This window comes from Ziziphus jujuba, chromosome 3 (assembly GCF_031755915.1).
Source record: "Ziziphus jujuba cultivar Dongzao chromosome 3, ASM3175591v1".
Lineage (NCBI taxonomy): Eukaryota > Viridiplantae > Streptophyta > Magnoliopsida > Rosales > Rhamnaceae > Ziziphus > Ziziphus jujuba.
This window is the reverse complement of record NC_083381.1, coordinates 22,872,409-22,884,835: the sequence shown is the minus strand read 5'-3', so window position 1 is coordinate 22,884,835 and position 12,427 is coordinate 22,872,409. Positions and strand designations below refer to the sequence as shown.

Below are 12,427 nucleotides of genomic sequence, written 5' to 3'. Positions count from 1 at the left end.
CAAATTAAAGGAAGTCGCATATATTTATATCTTTTTGCGGAACACACATATGGATATTGAGAGATCCATTTACCGTTTAGATATATATATATATATATATATATATATATATAAAGCTTCTATAACGTAGACCATCCGCATAAGGATGCACCCAAATAAAAAAATAATCCATTTTTTTCATCCATCTTTAGAATTATACATCATCATCATTGTCTTCTTCTCCACTTTCTTCATTTTTTTAGATCATAATTTTTTTCTCCACTACATTAGATCATCCTCATCTTCTTCTCCATCTTTTCCACGTCTTTGGTGTATTATCCTCGTCTTCTTCTCCACTTCTTCTGTAAACTTCTTCTAAAACAATTTGCAATCAGAATATTAAAATCAATTGAAGAGCGGGAAAATTATATGAGAAGGTAATAATTTTGAAATCAATGAATTGACAATTCAATCGAATTGTGTATTTAATTGGGTAAAACATACTGTTCACTTGCAAATTGATTTAAACAAATGATTTATATCATTTGACATCCATTTTGATATGAATCAGACAGTTCATACGATAAATCATTCGTTTTTAACGACAATATATATATATATATATATATATATAACTTAAGGTTACAATAAAAATAATATTGATATGCTGGTTGTTATTAATTTATAGTGACAAAATCTTAGCCACGGATGTAAAAATTATTACTTAAAGTATGTAATTGTGAAAGGAAAAATTGTACGTCATTAAAATTTATGGCCAATAAAAAAATTGTTGACAGTAATAAAAAGAACATTTTATCAATAAAAACATTCTCATGACAAAACTGAGTGACAAATTAGCTTCAAATATAAAAGAAGGACATCATAAATGCGCCTCATCATGCCTGGTGGGGCAGGTCAAAGTTATCCTATTGGTACAATAAGAGCATATGAAGCTATGCTTGCCTGTGCATTCAGGATTAATTCTGCAGCAGAGGGTGTCAAGATTAGCGGCGAGAATTAACTGGTGGTTGCTGCTCCGGAACATGCCTGCTTGGAGGTAGAGTTGGTGGTGGGATCTTGCCGTGCTGCGCGAGTGGTGGTTTTCTGACTTGATCGTTATTGAATGGTGGCGTTCGGGGAGAAGTGGGAGAGTCTGGAACTGGAAGGGGTGATAGTGGGCCATCAGCAAGACATTGAGTGGTGAAATTTGTGACAACCATCAATATTACGAGGAATAACGTTCGCAAATACAAAGAAGACATTTCCTCTTTGGTGAATACAAGGAAGATATTTTTATAGAGGCGATAATGACTACGCTTTACTTTATAGCCGGCCAGGCTATCTTTAGCATGGGCCTCATATACTGCGAGTCCCTTTGAGATGGTATCTAATGCCCAATATTGCGCCTGGATACAATGTACCAAAGAACGTGAAGGGGGACAATGTTGAAATAGGCTTGAAATCTTCGTTTGAACAAGTGTAATAAGTAGCTTGATTGAATGAAATTTTAATGGATCATCTTGATTTCCAAAATTTCTTCAGGGAGAGGGGTTAAATGGGTTCAGGGGCCTGTGTTGGCTTATTAAGTTGAATGCCAAGTTCATAAGGATGTCATTACCGTGTGGGGACCAAGATCTATAGGTGTGTATGCTTTTTATTCCATATATCAAGGTAGGGACATTAAGCTTTGGTGCTAATCCTTAGATCCTGGTTCGATTAGACCTGAAATTATTAAAAAAAAAAAAAAAAAAATCCGCCCTCTCTTAATTTTATCATACGTCCAAAATAATAATAATAAGAATGGGGAATACGGTAGTCCATAAAGAATACCAGTTTTTTTTTTTGGGAAATTATTCTTTGTCCATAAAATTTATAAAGAACTGATAAATTGAATATGATCGATCAACTTGACCCTTCTGATAAAGTGGAATACGGTAGTCCATAAGAAATGAATGAACGGTACCATTTTTTTGGTGATTTTGAACCGTACTTTTATGAAAATGCAAATATGCTAAAAAGATTTAGTCAAAGAGACACAAAAGCTATGATCGATATTCATGGAGGAGTTTAGCTTGCATGTCCTGGCCATTGATAGTGTTATGGAGAATCTTTTACTCGCTGTGCTCTAGCAAAAAGCAACTAGAAGTGATAACTTTATTTGAAGGTTTTAACTTTTGTTTAAGAGTTTGAACTTTTTAATTGTGATTGGAGCCAAATTCCTTGAACACTATCAATGACCAAGGATGAATGTCTAGCACAGGAAGGAAAGATATTAATTTTTAATTTTTTTACATATGTGGTTTAAAATTATAAACAACAAATTGGAGTTAATATTAACTCCAATATATTATTTATATCAATAATTATCTTTTATTTTTGGAAAAGAGCTTTAATTAACTATCAAATTCCATTTATCAAAAAAAAAAAAAAATAGTTACTTATTTTTCTCATGAGCTAAAAACAACCCCTTTATTTATGAGTAATCTCATTTTGCTAGTACTATATATAATCTACAAAATTTTGATTCAAATGACCTTCTAAGGTAATTTTATTAGTTATTAGTTTTCTTTTTCTTCCTCATATTACTTATTAATTAGTTATTAGTTTTTTTTTTCCTCATATTATTTATTATTTATTTCATGAATTTATATTGTTCGTTCTCATCATATATATATATATATATATTATTTTCTATGAATTCATATTTGTAATTTACCAATTTTTCAATTCTATTAGTATATATCCTATAAAAATAGGCTTGTGTTTTAATGTTGCATTCGTTAATTTATTTTTTAAAATTTTTTTGATTAAATTGATTAGCACTTGGCACTCGCATAATTCATTACCACACGAAAAATTTTTATTATCAAGACTTATCACAAAAGGTAATATATATATATATATATATATATTAAATAAAAAATTGAAGTCAGTTTTAAAAATCTATGTACAATATTTGATATAAAGGCCACACAACAAATTTTGCCTAGGGCCTTAATGATAGTTGAGACAGCCCTGCTGATCTTCTACGCATATATGTTACTACGAATGGTAATGGAGTCACAAACAGCAGCCCTATTGATCTTCTATGTAGATTTGTTCCTAGAGATTATAATTGATCTTCTATGTAGCCCTGTTGATCTTCTACTGCTTGCAGGTGGGCTGGTACGTTGAAAGACGATTATGGTTCTTTGAACCTCAAGGGCTATTCTCTGGGCTGTATACACTAAAAGGAAATGGGCTTGGGTTACATTATGGACGGTTTTATTTTTAACTTTTTTACGCTGTTTTGTTTTTAATTTGAAAGAGAGATTATTTTACAAACATTCAAAACAAAAAAAATGTAATTAACTTATCAAGAAAATATATATTTTAATAACAACATAATAATAATAAAAATTATTTAAATAAAAATAATAAAAAATTAAATAATTAAAAATATAAAATAGTACTAACAATAAATAAAATGTTGATTAATAACTTGTTGATAAATAGATACATATAAAAACATCTAAAAATATGAATGCGGAATCATTAAGTAATTTTTTAAATTAAAAAATTAAATGATTATATAAACTTGTAATAAGATTGTATGTATGCCCACTTAAAATGTTTACATATATAAATATTCAATGAAACAAATATTATTTTTTACTTTTGATTGAATATGCAGGGAAGTAAGATAATACATTTTTTGGAAAATAAAATTAAATATAAGTACTCATTAAATAAACGTGATGTAGTTGATTCAATAATCAAAATTAATATATTAAAAATCGATATTTCAATTAAAATTTATTACTTTGATAGTTGTTTGTCAAAAATTCAATGTGTGTGTGTGTATATATATATATATATATAAACATCAGTAATGTATAATATTGTATTTTATACATTATAGCTAGTGCTAAACCTGAATATTGCATGGGAGGTATAACTGCAGTACATAATTTCAATAATCATCTATAAAAATTTATTAGTTATAATCAAATCAAGTACTAAAGTATCATATAAACAACATTCTACTAAAAAATATCAGCAAACATGGTTAAAAATAAAATTGAGTTGAAAAACTTTCATCTATAACATTTATAATATTAGCTTTAATTTATTAATTATTTTCATCATTAAATTATGAATATATTCATTTGTTTTATTCAATTTATTTTATAAGATTAAATATTTATTATATTATTTATATGTTATAAGCACTTTATATTATTAAATTAATATTATAAGTATTCTATACGATTAAATTAATAATATAATATATAAATATGAATATAAAATAAAGTTGAGCTACTAACGAACTATTCAAGATCAGCACGCATATTATTTGAATTTTATTTTTTGTTCAAGAATATTAGCTAGTATTTTCTGCAAGTTGAGTTCGAGATATCTAAATTCGAGTCACTCATGAGCAGATCTCGAATCGTTCACAACCCTAATAACATTATTATTTTTTTTTTTTTTGGGGTTAGGGTTAAAGTAATTTTTAAACTAAAGGTTCATGACTAAGGGACAAATTAAAAAAAAAAAAAATAAATAAATATAATATAATATTTCCATAGGAATCACTTCGCATTCATGCAATGATCTACAAGAAATTACCTAATAGGTATTTTTTCCAAAATTATCAAATAGATGATTTCTGTGAAACAAAATCACTTTTAGATTATTTTGCCAAACATTGTAGAAAGTTTACAGTATTTTTCTTTGATTAGTTCCCTGATATAACCAAAGTAATAGCAGGTATGCGTATTAAAAAAGAAAAAAAAAAAACAAAAACAAATAAACAAAAGTTGAAGTTGGTTAAATAATTTTAGTAATGATATATTATACTATTCAAAATTCGTGGTTTCGTTCATCAAACGGAAAAACTGTTATATAAATCTTTGGTTTAGACTAGAGGCATCTATCCTTCTTCTTACATTTTCTTTCCCTTCCAATTTTAATTGTGTTAAACACAACGATCCTAGTGTACAAGCTTATAAATGTTCATTGGTTTTTTATTAAAGTTTTGTGTCTCCTGTTCATATACAAAATAAAAAAGGGGGTTTGTTTTTAAGACAACTCGCAATGTTTTTAATCTTCTGTTTTTGTTTGTTTTGTATAAATATATATATATACACACACACACACGAAAATACTATTCTAAAAGAAGTCATACACCATTTGGTGGGGGAGAGTCATCCATAGTTGTTGAATTTGTGTGCTGACGCTCGACTACCCCTCCGTAGCCCTATATATATAGATATAGGTGAGAGTTTCCTGTACAAAGGAATTTGAGAAATTTTTTAATTATATATAACTATATATATATAGTAATTAATTAGAGTGGTTTTAATTGCATTATTAAAGTTAATAATAAAAAATTCCATTACAGAATTACATTACTACCTTTGTATATAATTATAATCAAGGATACGGCATTCAAAAATATAAGAACAGATTTTTATATGTTTGTCATAATGGAATTAAACATCTTCAAAAATCCTAAAAAGTAGGAGGTTGAACAATTTCAAAAATATTTTGAATAATATAATTGAATTTTCAAATATATTTAAAAGTATATAACCAACATCATCCTATCACATTCATTTTTAAATGTTTGATGACATGATATTCAACGTATCTGAAAATCTTCGGTCTGTTGAATATTATCCTCATACAATTTACATATCTCAAGCGTATCATCATAAATATATCCCAATCATGTCAATATTGTAATGTATGGAACCTAAATTTAATTGAAAAACAGTAAAAGGGTGGAGGAATGTTGCCGGCTTGATGATCATTACCAAGCCAATCGACGGGAAAAAAAAAAATAAAAAGAAAAAAAAAGAAGAAAAAAGCTGAATTGTTATCTAGGGATTTTTGATGTCAATTGGGGTTGGTTTGTCATACAGACAGCAGGAATGTTATCGCCTTGGTGGAGTAAAATAACTGTTAGTGTCGATGAAGCCAACTTGGATTCGACTTCGTTTGACCTACGAGTGAATAAAGAGAGTTTGTCGTTATTTGGACCTTATTGCTGCTGGGACATTGGCAACCTGGCTACTGGATCGTCGCCTTTCCCCTTCAGGGTAGCGTGGTACTCCCCCTCTCCTAGGACACACGGGTCGTATTCTCCCATTTCTTTCTCTTCTTTCTTCTTTTTGACACAGATGATGTTGGAGTCAAAATAAAATAATAATAATAATAATAATAATAATAGTAATAATAGATAGTCTTCCTTTTTCTTTGTCCTCTTTTCTCTCCCTTTTTTATCTTCTTTCTTCTGTGGACCCCTTTAGCCTCTTTGATACGTGTCACTCTCTTGTCCTGTATGTGCAGGTTTATACACGTATGATAAATTGATAATCCTTTTAAGTTTTGTGCGGCCCTGCTTGACTGACTTCTACCACTTTATCTAAGGGGCCTATCAAAAAGAGACAATTATAGAGAGTTAGTGCACATGGGTCTCTGTTACTTGCGTACGATTTGGCGTATTAACAATAGGCAATTCAAATATTTAGTGGGCTTCGCGTTTGGACGTATTTTTCCAAAGCATTAAGCAAAAGAGAAATATATAAATATTTCTTAATCTAAAGAAAATATCATAACATATCTAACAACTTTAGCAATGGAACCCAGTAATTACGTGATTTGGAATGGACTAGCACCATATACATGACTTGTGGTTGGATATGAAGGAATTCAAAGGTTGTTATGATAGCTTCAAGCAGTAAGCTACAAATAATAATATTTAAGAAGAAAATAAAGAAAGAAAAGCAAGGAAATTTTTCTCCTTTTTTTTTTTTTTTTTTTTTGGTTTTGCTTTTTTCCACTTGGAATTTATTTCTTAATGGTCAAAGATACATATTTTTTTATTTAGAAAGTTTGTAAAAGTGTCCCACAAGATTTACAAGATCCCATTATAACCCCAAAAAAAAAAAAAAAATTGATTCAAGAGATCCCATACACCTTTTCATTTTTGTCCCCATTGGCTATACTAGTGGTAAAACCGCCAAAGCTTTGATTTCATATTTGTTACAGCTTTTAAAAGAATTAACTACTTGGTTTCATATTTGTTTTAGCTTTTAAAAGAATAGAAAAATAATCCATTAAATGTTTGGTAAACTATTGTTTTAAAATTATTTTATATTTCAAAAAAAATATTGTTATTAAAATATTATCCAATATGATTTTTTTTTATTCACCAGAACTATATTAAAGAAGAAATATATATATATATATATATATATATTTATATATATCAAAACTTAAAATTTATAAAATTAGATTTTTTTTTTTTGGGGGAAAAATGATAAAAGATTTATTGAAGCTAAAAGAGATAAGCTATGGCTCAGATTATTAATAAGAGTTATAATTGGTATTTTGGGCAATAGGCAATTGGAAAATCAGCTGCCACAGGTACAGATTATTGTAAAATTAGAATATTTCTTTTTATGTTACCAAACACCTAAACTAGATTTTGTTGTTTGACAATCATTTTTAAGGCTCTAAAAGAAATCTCAAATGGGCCTAATTCCTCTTACAAAGTTTCAGGATTTGAATCTCCCACTTTTTATATAATATAAAAAGGGAAAAAATTAAAATTTATGTTAAATAAAATTAATAAACCGTTTTTTAGCAATTTGTCCTTTATCAGGACAGGAAGCTAGTACTTTGAAGAGATTTTATAGATTTTACACTATTCTTTATACTTTATAGGTATTTAACCAATTTTGTCCTAGGTTATTTAATGAACCAACATACCACGTAGAAAAATATTTTTAGAAATGATATGATTACTTATGCTACTATTCGGCATCTCATTTATTTATGCTATTTTTCGTTATAAAACATTTATGTATGCTATTGTTTATTGAAATGATAGTCTTTTATTCAAATGATAGTCAACTTTTTTTGGTCCTATTTATTTTTGTCTTTAACAGCAATTCTTTTTATTTTATAATTTTGTTGCCTGATTGAAATATATATATATATATAGATATATTTCTTAGATTATTGGTTGTAAATAATTAAAAAAATGTGGCTTGCTAGCTAAGCAGATGAAAAATAAAACTAATTATTCATTTTAGACATAATTTTAATATTGTACAGTTAATGAGTACTCGTTTCAATGATTCTTCAGATGTCCTTGGTAACATAATGATTTTTAATATTGGTTTTTCTTTTTTACTTATATTAGTTTGCTTATCTCAAATATTTATAAGTGTTAATTAGAGTTCGTTTAGCATCTCAACTAATAACAAAGTTAAAAGAGAAAAAAATAAAATTAATACAACTTCAATTGTATTGGTTTTTAGTTATTCTACCTAATAGACAATTGGGGTAGATAAATTCCACGCAAGGTAGGGGGAAAAAAAAATTACATTGGTATAGCCAAATTTTCTCCTTTCCCCATTTCTGCATATTTTATATTGACTAATTGAAAGACCTCAATAAGCTATAACTGAAAGACCTCATTAGGCTATTTAACCAACATAAACAAGAGAATATAATTGCAAGCATACAACCCACCTCCAAGCCATATGGCAACGTTAATTGAGACAGTAATCTCCAAGAAGGACGTTGTACGGCAAATCCATTTTCTTTGGCTTATCAGCAATCTATTGTTTTGTTGTTATTCTAGTACTGCCGCAAATCTTTCTTGTACTTCTTCTAGAACAACCCGAGGAAAAGGAGGAGAAGCTGAGGCCCTTGTCAAATGGAAAAACAGCCTGGGTAATCAAACTAATTCTCTTTTTCTTGCCTCTTGGAAAATGTTGCTTCCTCAAAGCTCTACCTCGACACGGTCTGCCAATAATTCTTCTTGCAATCTTAAAAGAAGAAGCACAAGTCCCTGCCATTGGGCCGGAGTTAAATGTTACGAGTCAGGAAGTGTGGCCAATATAAATCTTGCTAATCATAATCTAAGAGGTACGCTCCAAAACTTTGACTTCTCATCTTTTCCCAACATAGAATCCTTGGTGCTTTCTAACAATTCGCTTTATGGAACCATCCCTCCCACCATCAGTAACCTTTCTAAACTCATTTACCTTGATTTGAGTAGCAATCATTTCTATGGAAATATTCCATATGAAATTTGCCTGTTGACAAGCTTACGTGTATTTTATGTGGATTTGAATTATTTCAATGGCTCTATACCACATGAAATAGGCAAGCTGGTGTACGTCGAAGAGTTTTTCGTCAAACGAAACAATCTTTTGGGTTCAATTCCAAGATCCATTGGAAACATGAGCAAATTAACTGCTCTAGTTCTAAGTGAAAATAAATTTTCTGGATCCATCCCTAGTGAAGTAGGGCAGCTTAAATCACTCAACAGGCTTTACTTGGATGAAAACCAGCTGTCCGGCTCAATTCCTACGTCTATTGGAAACTTGAGCAACTTAACTATTTTAAACCTCGGTGAAAACAAATTATCGGGATTCATCCCTCGCGAAATAGGACAACTCAAATCCATTACAACCTTTTGTTTGTATGAAAACTATCTCACAGGCTCAATTCCTGAGTCGATTGGAAACCTCATATTCCTCATCGACTTAAATTTGTCCTACAACAACATCACAGGTTCCATTCCACTTGGAATGAACAATTTCACGGAATTGGAATCGTTGCAAGTTGATGAAAACTTTTTGTCTGGTAATCTTCCAGAAAATATTTGTCTTGGTCAGAAGTTAACATGGTTTACGGCATCTAATAACTACTTTACAGGTCCCATCCCAAAAAGTGTGAGAAATTGTACTACTTTAGTCACACTTTCTCTTGAAAAAAATCAATTAACAGGAAATATATCAGATGGGATTGGAATACACCGAAACTTAGACTATATGGACCTAAGCAACAACAAGTTCTTTGGTAAACTTACTAGAAACTGTGGAGAATTGAGAAAACTTACTAAGTTGAACATCTCCAACAATAAAATTTCTGGTAAGCTGCTTCCTGAACTTGGGAAAGCCACTCAATTGCATATACTCGACCTCTCCAGCAATCTTCTGTTTGGGAATATTCCCAAGGAATTGGGAGGAATAAGAACTTTATTCATCCTTAAACTCAACAATAACATGTTATCTGGCAAAGTCCCGGCGGAAATTGGAATGTTATCTAACCTTGAACAGCTTGACCTTGCAGCAAATAAACTAAATGGACCAATTCCCATAGATTTTGGACAGTTTTCGAAACTATTGCAATTGAACTTGAGAGATAACAATCTCAATGGGACTATTCCTTTTCATATTGGGAATTTGCATACCCTAGAAAATCTTGATCTGAGTCAGAATATACTCACTGGAGAGCTGCCTGTGGAGCTTGGAAATTTGCGCATGTTAGAAACATTCAACCTCTCTCATAACAAGCTTTCTGGCTTAATACCACTCACATTCAAAGACATGATAAGCTTGATATTGGTTGACGTATCTTACAATTTGTTAGAAGGTCCTCTCCCTTATGTCAAAGCCTTCACTGAGGCCCCAAAAGCAGCATTGGAAAATAATAAAGGCTTGTGCGGCAACAACACCAGTTTGAAACCTTGCTCACTGCCTAGGAAAGATAGCAAGAAAGTCATAGTGTTGATCATAATTCCGATTTTTGGTACTCTAAGTCTATTGTTTTTCATTGGAGTACTTTTCATTCGCCAAAAAAGGCAAAGGAACGTGGATGAGCCCCAACAAACACAAACTAGAGTTTTCTTCGCAGCATTGAGCCATGATGGGAGAATGGTTCATCAAGAAATAGTTGAAGCCACAGAAAACTTTGACTCCAAATACTGCATTGGTGTTGGAGGATATGGAAGTGTTTATAAAACATTATTGTCAACAGGTCAATTAGTTGCAGTGAAAAAATTCCATGAGAATGATGGAGTAATGGCAAGTGAAGAAGCTTTCACAAGCGAGATTTCTGTGTTGACAACGGTATGCCATCGAAATATCATTAAGCTTTATGGATTTTGTTCACATACAAGACACTCATTTTTGGTGTATGAGTTCATGGAAAGAGGAAGCTTAGTAAAGATATTGAGTGATGATGTTGAGGCAAAAGAGTTGGAGTGGAGTAAGAGAGTAAATGTTGTCAAAGGTTTAGCCAAGGCGATATGCTATTTGCACCATGAATGTTTTCCTGCAATAGTGCACAGAGACATATCAAGCAAGAATGTTTTGTTGGATGCAGAATATGAAGCTCATATTTCTGACTTTGGTTCAGCTAGAGCTTTTGATCCTGACTCATCAAATTGGCATCCATTTGCAGGAACCGTTGGATACTCAGCTCCAGGTAACACTTTCCATCAAACTGGCTTTAATTAATGTGAAAAAAAAGAAAAAAAAGAAAAAGAAAAAAGAAAAGTGGCTTTGCTTTTGTTAATGCATATATACTACAATACCTATAGCTACTTTGCTTTAAAGATTCGTTCATGATTTTATTAAAAACAAAAAAAGTTAATATAATATGTTAATATAATATATATAGTACTTTTTTATTTGATCAAATACAATAATTAAAAAAGGTAACCCGTTCAAGCATTTTTTACTTTGAAGAGCTTGCTTACACGGCGAAAATAAATGAAAAGAGCGATGTGTACAGCTTTGGAGTTATAGCATTGGAAGTGATAATGGGAAAACATCCAGGAGATCTGGTCTTGTCTTTGTCCACATCACCATTAACAGAAGTTCATCAGATTCTACTCAAGGATGTACTGGATCAACGTCTCTCACCTCCAAGAAGGCAACTAGCAGGCCAAGTGGCCAACACTGTAGAGCAAGCATTTGGGTGTCTAAATCCAATCCCACAATCTCGGCCCACTATGAAGCAAGTGTCTGAGAAGCTATCAACTTCATCGGCACTATCATTATCAAAGCCTTTTGACATGCTTACGCTTAAGCAGCTGATTGATCTCACAACCTGCGCATCCTCAGCAGCTTAATTATTTTCTTATTTGTTCCATGTTGTGTGTGCATTTTCCTTTACTATGTCATTGTGTTGATTGCTCTTTTCTTCAGTTTTAGTTGTTTTTCGACCTACAATATATTCGATTTTATGCATTTAAAATTTAGTTCATGTTCGAACGGATTCTTTTTCTATTTTTGCTTAAAATTTAGTTCATGCTTAAGACCAAAGAATAAAAGTGATGTTTTAAGTTTAACAGCCAAAACTATTTCTTTTTTCTTTTTTGACTTTTACGTACTCCAATACCAGTAGTACTAGATTTTCTAGTTTCCTCCCTGTCACGAGCATGATATACCAAACAACGAGGATTGAACATTATTTTCCTTTTTTTTTTTTGCCCCAAAATTTTTCTTCGTATATCTCAATCAAGTTGTTAATAATTCTAAAATATTACTTTAAAGAGTTTGTAACGTTATATTCTCTTTACTAACAAAACGACCCTTTTTTCAATTACAATTTGGAACACAAACAACCTTTTTTTTTTTTTTTTAATTACAAT

At 30.7% G+C, this 12,427-nt stretch overlaps 1 protein-coding gene across 1 annotated transcript; it reads left to right on the top strand.

Annotated features, from left to right (window-relative positions):
• Positions 1 to 3,027: 3,027 nt before the first annotated feature.
• On the top strand, positions 3,028 to 11,905 carry LOC107422821 (MDIS1-interacting receptor like kinase 2-like). The gene is made up of 4 exons (XM_048476917.2): positions 3,028 to 3,144; positions 5,889 to 6,073; positions 8,621 to 11,256; positions 11,520 to 11,905. The coding sequence occupies exons 1-4, from the start codon at positions 3,028 to 3,030 to the stop codon at positions 11,903 to 11,905; spliced, it is 3,324 nt and encodes a 1,107-aa protein (XP_048332874.2).
• Positions 11,906 to 12,427: the final 522 nt, after the last annotated feature.

What these genes read in the sequence shown, in the direction of transcription:
- LOC107422821 (XM_048476917.2), top strand. Translation starts at nt 3,028, where the DNA reads ATGGTAATGGAGTCACAAACAGCAGCCCTATTGATCTTCTATGTAGAT. An exon ending in TACTGCTTGCAGGTGGGCTG is followed by an intron (nt 3,145 to 5,888) that starts GTACGTTGAAAG and finishes TTTGTCATACAG; the next exon opens with ACAGCAGGAATGTTATCGCC. An exon ending in CGTTGGATACTCAGCTCCAG is followed by an intron (nt 11,257 to 11,519) that starts GTAACACTTTCC and finishes TTTACTTTGAAG; the next exon opens with AGCTTGCTTACACGGCGAAA.